Source organism: Postia placenta (genome assembly GCF_002117355.1).
Source record: "Postia placenta MAD-698-R-SB12 unplaced genomic scaffold POSPLAscaffold_16, whole genome shotgun sequence".
Taxonomy (NCBI): Eukaryota; Fungi; Basidiomycota; class Agaricomycetes; order Polyporales; family Adustoporiaceae; genus Rhodonia; species Rhodonia placenta.
The window spans coordinates 952,599-959,611 of record NW_020169847.1 but is presented as its reverse complement, the minus strand read 5'-3'; the positions used below and the strand labels follow the sequence as shown (position 1 = coordinate 959,611).

Below are 7,013 nucleotides of genomic sequence, written 5' to 3'. Positions count from 1 at the left end.
ATAAGCTTCACGGCGCTACGCTCTTTACAAAGTTCGATGTCTGATGGGGATACAACAACGTCCGGATCAAAGCCGGCGACGAGTGGAAGGTGGCGTTTGTGACTAACCGAGGGTTGTACGAGCCCTTGGCGATGTTCTTCGGTTTCACCAATTTGGGAAATCTTCTCACGCTTGACTTGGATCGGCGACAACAATTTGAGGAAGTCGGGAGCTAGGGGAGACAGGGCGAGAATGCTGTGAGGTGGAGTGAGACGCGAGGGTGCTACGGGGACCGAGTGGGTGTTGAGCCCATTTGATTGCCTTGTAGTGAGGGTAATGTCGCGACTTAGGGTCAAGCGACAGGAGAAAACCAAACAAGGCGCTGGGGGCGTTCGACTTAGTTCTTACCGAAGCGATGGTGAGCGAGGCTCAAACCTAAGGCTAGGGACAAGAAAATGTATTAGTTAGTAATGTAAGAAAGGATACAACTGAAGGCTTACTGACCTAGGGACAAGAGGTCGAAACTGAGGTCCCTAGGGCAGCAGAGGCCGGCTTATATACAGGGGAGGTTAAGGGCAGGCTGTGCGCACTGGTCCGTGCGCAGCTGGTCCGTGCACAGCATGCCGACGCGGCCCCGGGGGCCGGTGAGTCAGAGCGGCTGTGTCAGTGGAGCCCGAGCTGTGCCGTGCACTGCCATCCCATCTAATCTAATCGTACAGTAGATAATGACGCGTCCATATCGGGTATGTAGTACAGAGGTCGCGGGTTCGAGCCCGCAAAAGGGAAAAAATTAAAAAACGGCTAGACACCGTACCAAGTCGTGACAGGTAATCCTCCTCAATCGATCGGGGTGTCCAATTTGGGCACGGCTGCTGCTCGCAATGGTAGATGACAGTCTCAGGGCCATCTGCGATATAAACGTCGATGAGGTCCTGAGAGTTGAATGCGTGAACCTGGCCTTGACAGGCAGCCATGATGGATGGGGGGAGGACGGGGAGGTGCACATACTACAATGGCCGTACTATCCTAGCTTACGCTACGGCGCCCGAGAAGACACTAGGGTTCGCAGTTCACGTGGGGCCCAGTACTGCTTTTGACTATTATGCAGCAGGAACCTAGTCCACACGTCCGTGAGGACAAGTACCTCCCACTGAAGTGCAGGTACTGAAAAGTTCATCCCCTAAGTGTTGGTAATGTATGTACGCTATCTAGGTATTGTAGGGTACAATAAGGGTGCGCACCACCCAACCTATAGGAATTAAATGTGAGTTTGTGGGAGTCCCAATGAACGCCGGCAGCTATGGGGAGTTTCGACCTAATCTGCGTCCTGGCACTCCCGTGCTGTCTCTCCCAGCTCTCGCCTTCCCCAAACTGTCGCCAGTACAAGTCAAGCAGGAGGAGATCCTGATCTCCCTGCAGACCCTGCACCAGAGCCAGAGCCTGAAGAGAGGAGTGCGAGTGAAGAAGGAATCTCGGAGCCCGAGCATACACTTCATGGTTGGGCCGCATCACCGGACACGCTCCCCTCCACGCCTCCAGTCCCTCTCCTATGTGACACCGCCTCCGGGCTTTCTTCAGTGCCTTCACCGTCGTCGCTGCCGCAAGGCCGCTCACACACTTGCTCCCCCCAAAGTCCACCTGGCGGACAGCCACAACCACCGCCTCCGCCCCTGGGCCATCCTCTGTCCCCCTCGCTGCCGGTAATGGCCACACCGGCCCCCCTCGACAAGGAGACGCTCAAGCACCTCCTCCCTCTCCGCTATGACAGGAAAACTGTCATTGAATGCAACTGGTTCCTGTCGTAGCTACGCATCTACTGGCATGTGAACACCGCGCTGACCACTATCAAGCTCAAGGTGCAGGTGGCACTAAGCCTTCTCGATGGTGACGCACGAACCTGGGCCACCCCGATTTTTGCCCAGCTCGTCTCAGTGCAGATCGGCACCCAAGGGGCAACAACCCCCTTTGCCAACAAGGCAGCCTTTGCCACCGCCTTCAGGGCGTGCTTCGGCCATCTCGATGATGAAGCTGCAGCACAAGTAGAGCTCACCAAGCTCTGCGCCGACAAAACCATGTGTGAGAAGTGCACCGCCGCGGAATTCTTCGCACTGTTCATGTCACGAGTTGGCACGGCGTCTAGCCGTTTTTTAATTTTTTCCTTTTCGCGGGCTCGAACCCGCGACCTCTGTACTACATACCGGATATGGACATGACACTATCTACTGTACGATTAGATTAGATGGGGCGGCAGTGCATGGCACAGCTCGGGCTCCGCTGACACAACCACTCTGACTCACTAGCCCCCGGGGCCGCATCGGCATGCTGTGCACGGACCAGCTGCGCACGGACCAGTGCGCACAGCCTGCCCTTATCTCCCCATGTATATAAGCCGGCCTCTGCTGCCCTAGGGACCTCAGTTTCGACCTCTTGTCCCTAGGTTAGTAAGCTCTCCTGTACTTACTTCCTTTACTTACTAACTAATACATTCTTGTCCCTAGCCTTAGGTTTGAGCGTTGCTCACCATCGCTTCGGTAAGAACCAGTCGAACGCCCCCAGCCTTTAGGTTTCCCCTGTCGCTTGACCTCAAGTCGCGACATTAGGTCGAAACTCCCCATAGCTGCCGGCGTTCCATCGGGACCCATACACTCACATTCACTTCCTATAGGTTGGGTGGTGCGCACCCCTACTATACACTACGATACTTAGATAGCCTACGATACATCGCCACCACTTAAGGGACGAACTCTTCGGTATCTGCACTTCAGTGGGCGATACTTGTCCTCACGGACACGTGGCTTAGGTTCCTGCTGCATACTAGCCAAAAGCAGTACTGGGCCCCACGTGAATTGCGAACCCTAGTGTTACCTCGGGCGCCGTAGGTGTAAGCTAGCTTATACGGCCTTTTGTAGCACGCGCACCTCCCCTTCCTCCCCCCCTCACCGTGGCTGACGAATTCTTTGACTGCTCTTGACTAGAGCACGCCTTCGACACACAGGAGCAGGTCGACGTCTCTCGCGACGACCCAGAAAGCAACGGCAACCTAGCCCCTTTCTTCATCTGTGATCGGCAACCGTGCCCTAATTGAACCCCACGGTCCATCACCACCGACGAAGGGCGCTACGTACCGATCCGACGAGTCCAGCATCCCAGCGGCCCAGCAGTTCGGTATGCTGGCACCTCGAGATCTACATCTCGCCACGTCACTCCCGTCCCATCCCGACCTGCCTCGCCAGGCACCCGCATTCCCCAACCTGTCGCCAGTACAGGTCAAGCACGAGGAGATCCCCATCTCCCTCGAGGAACTGAGGCAGTCGCACAGCCTTCAGCGACCCCTCAAGCGATCCCCCAGTCCTCCCTGGGGCCGTGGCTGGAAAGGCCTCCCAAGACCGAGCCCCGCAACACTCCACCGCATTCTTGGGCCGGCTCGTCGTCAGCGGTCACCGCCTCGACTTCAGTCCCTGTCCTACGTCACCCCGCCTCCGGGCTTCCTCAATCGTCTTCACCGCCGTCACCGCCGCGAGGCCGCTCAAGCACTCGTTCCTCGAGAAGTTCGCCCGGCGGACAGTCACAACAGTCGCCTTTGCCCGCAGGCAGTCCTTTGTCCCCCTCGTCGCCGATAATGTCCTCCCCTGCTGCCGTCCCTGATAAGGAGACGTTGAAGCTCCTCCTCCCGCTCCGATATGACGGGAAGTCAGTGGTCGAATGCAACCGCTTCATCTCGCAGTTGCTCATCTACTGGACGATCAACACGGCCCTCTCTTCCCTCGAGCTGAAGATCCAGGTTGCCCTCAGTCTCCTCGACGGTGATACGCGAGCTTGGGCCACCCCCATCTTCTCCCAGCTCGCCTCTGTCCAAATCGGGATCCAGGGAGCGACAACCCCCTTCGCCGACGAAAAAGCCTTCCTTAAGGCATTTAAGGCCCGTTTTGGCAACCTCGATGATGCTGCCGCGGCACAGGTAGAGCTCTCCAAGCTCTGTGCCGACAAAACCATGCGCGAAAAGCGCACCGCCGCAGAGTTTTCTGCGCTGTTCAAGGGTCCGGCGGACCGTTCTGGGTATGGGAACCTGGAACTACGCGACAAGTACCTGAGCAGCATCCCTTCCCATGTCTATCGCAAACTCGAGCTCGAAACCTTTGCCACGTGGCAAGACGCTGACAAGCGTGCCACTGAGGTCGAGCAAATCCTTGACGTCAGCCGGGCTCGTCGGCCTAAGCTGAACAGCTTCTTCTCGGCTCGAGGTCGAGGACGCGGAGGGGCCCGTGGTGGTGCGCCCCAATCCCACGCAGCTTTGGCCAGCATCAATGCGGCCGTTGGAAAAGGAAACTTCCCCGGCAGTTGTTACGGCTGTGGGAAGCAAGGGTACCGACGCTTCGAGTGCCCCAATTGTAAGGACAAACCTTACACAAAATGCGCCGACGCGCGGGCTATGGTTGCCTCGGGCTCCACCCAGGCGACGACAAGCGCCCCCGTCGCTTCATCCTCGGCGAGTATAAGCACCGCTTCAGCGAAATCCAAGCAATCGGAGCTGGCAGACTTAATGGCACAGGTGAAGTCGATGCGCGAGGAGCTCGAGCACTATCGGGCGATGAAGGAGGAGGGTTTTTGATCTGGTCCGCGCTTCGTGCCGCACGCGTTGGGCCGCATATATCCTGTAATAAGTATGATGTATTGTCGACTACAATGGTGTATGAGTTGGACCAGGGGTCCCAGCACTTTCACATCCCAGTTCGACTCCAAGGGAAAAGACGGCACAAGGACATAATCGCTATGGTGGACAGCGGAGCCACCACGAAGTTTATCAACAAACGATTCATTGAAGAGAATAGGGTGCAAACATGGAAGTTAAAGGAACCAATTCCGCTGTACAATATCGATGGCACCCTCAATAAAGATGGAAGCATCTCGGAAGTAGCTGTACTACAGATGCAGATAGGAGAACACGTCGAAAAGGCGGTGTTTACGGTCACGGACATTGGTCCAGAGGATGTGATCGTTGGGTTGGATTGGCTACGCGAGCACAACCCCGAGATCGACTGGGAGTCGGGCTCCCTAAAGCTATCGCGATGCCCTGCAACGTGCAGTGCCAGGAGGACTGGCCGGGTGGAGCAAGCAACAACTGCGCGTGATACGGGGGTCAGGCCCACGGCGCGCAGGCGTTCGCCGAAGTCCAAACGGTCGGTCATAGGTGCCTGCCGGAGTAAGATACTCCCAGACTTCGAACCTGAAGAAGATCTGGTGGAGGTAGAGTGGGATGAGGCCGATTTGATCGAAGCCTGGGAGCAAGGTATCACGCTTCCTGGTGCCCCTCAGCTGTTCGTCGCAGCAGGGCATACGTACTCCCAGCTGTTCGCTGAGGAGGAGATCAAAAAGAAGGTTGTTAAGACCGCTGAGGAGTCGGTACCTAAACAGTACCACGAGTTCCTGAATGTCTTCTCCAAGGAAGCATCAGAACAGCTACCCGAAAGAAAGCCGTACGATCATGCGATCAAACTCATGCCCGGTTACTCAACATTCCATTCGAAGGTGTACCCATTGTCGAACAACGAGCAGGAGGAACTCGATAAATTCCTAAAGGAGCAACTAGCGAAGGGTTACATACGGGAATCGAAGTCGCCTATCTCGTCCCCCTTCTTCTTCATCAAACAGAAGGAAGGGACACTTCGACCCGTACAGGACTACCGCTGGTTAAACGCGATCATGGTCAAGAATCGTTATCCCTTACCGTTGATCGCCGAGATGGTGGATAAACTCCGCGGCGCTACGCTCTTCACGAAGTTCGATGTCCGATGGGGATACAACAATGTCCGGATCAAAGCCGGTGACGAATGGAAGGCGGCGTTTGTGACTAACCGAGGGTTGTACGAACCCCTGGTGATGTTCTTCGGCCTCACCAACTCCCCCGCCACTTTCCAGGCAATGATGAACGAGATCTTCCATGATCTCATCGTCGGTGGCAAGATCCTCGTGTACCTGGATGACATCCTCATCTTCTCCACCAACAAGGAGGAACATGTAAAGGTCACACATGAGGTGCTGCGCCGCCTTCAGGACAACGATCTGTTCCTGAAGCCTGAGAAGTGCGAGTGGGATGTTTCCAAGGTCGACTACATCGGCTATGTGTTCGGTGGCGATGAGGTAGCGATGGATCCCACGAAGCTAAAAGGAATTAATGAGTGGCCGGTACCCCGGAACAAAAAGGACATTCAGAAGTTCCGGGGGTTCTCCAATTTCTACCGCCGCTTTATTAAAGACTTTGCCAAGATCTCGCGACCACTCGACCGGCTCACCGGGAATGACCCATGGCATTGGGGCGAAGAAGAGCAGCATGCCTTCGATGAGCTCAAGCGGCTCTTCGTGACGACTCCAGTCCTAGCGCTATACGATCCTAATTGAGAAACGCACATTGAGGTTGATGCCTCGGGCTATGCCACTGGCGGTGTGTTGATGCAGAAACAGGACAACGGCAAATGGCACCCCATCGCCTACCGATCTCACGCTATGGACCCTGCCCAACGTAACTACGAGATCTACGATAAGGAGATGCTTGCGATCATTGAGGCACTAGACGATTGGCGTCACTATCTCGAGGGGTTACCTAATCAGTTCGAGATCGTAACCGATCATAAAAACCTCGAATATTGGCGCACGTCCCAGCACCTCACGCGTCGCCAAGCGCAATGGTCGCTGTTCCTGGCTCGCTTCGACTTCCGCATTACGCACAAGGCCGGGACGTCCAATGGAAAGACTGATGCCCTATCACGCCGATCAGACCACCAGATAGGCGACAAGGACGATAACATCGATCAGGTGGTTCTCAAGCCGGAACGCTTCCGCATCGCCTCCACCCGGCGCAGTCATGCCTTGGTGACAGCCGACCAGTCGCTTCTGAAGCACATCAGGGAATGTTTGGAGAAGGATCGGGAGGTGGCCGAGGCACTCGAAAAGGTGCAGGACCTCGGACCGCCCCGGCTACAAAGGGGTTTTGAGGAGTGGAATGCCGAACAAGGGCTTCTGCTGTTCCGCGGATGCGT

At 56.1% G+C, this 7,013-nt stretch overlaps 2 protein-coding genes across 2 annotated transcripts; both read left to right on the top strand.

Moving 5' to 3' along the window:
- Positions 1–240: 240 nt before the first annotated feature.
- POSPLADRAFT_1116074 (hypothetical protein) lies at positions 241–977 on the top strand (the record flags this gene model as incomplete). The annotated part of the gene is made up of 2 exons (XM_024483462.1): positions 241–312; positions 807–977. Coding segments are annotated over 2 exons (243 nt in total), but the record flags the coding sequence as incomplete, so codon positions are not given.
- Positions 978–1,296: 319 nt separating this feature from the next.
- On the top strand, positions 1,297–4,255 carry POSPLADRAFT_1107943 (hypothetical protein; the record flags this gene model as incomplete). The annotated part of the gene is made up of 2 exons (XM_024483316.1): positions 1,297–1,663; positions 3,570–4,255. Coding segments are annotated over 2 exons (1,053 nt in total), but the record flags the coding sequence as incomplete, so codon positions are not given.
- Between the last annotated feature and the right edge of the window lie 2,758 nt (positions 4,256–7,013).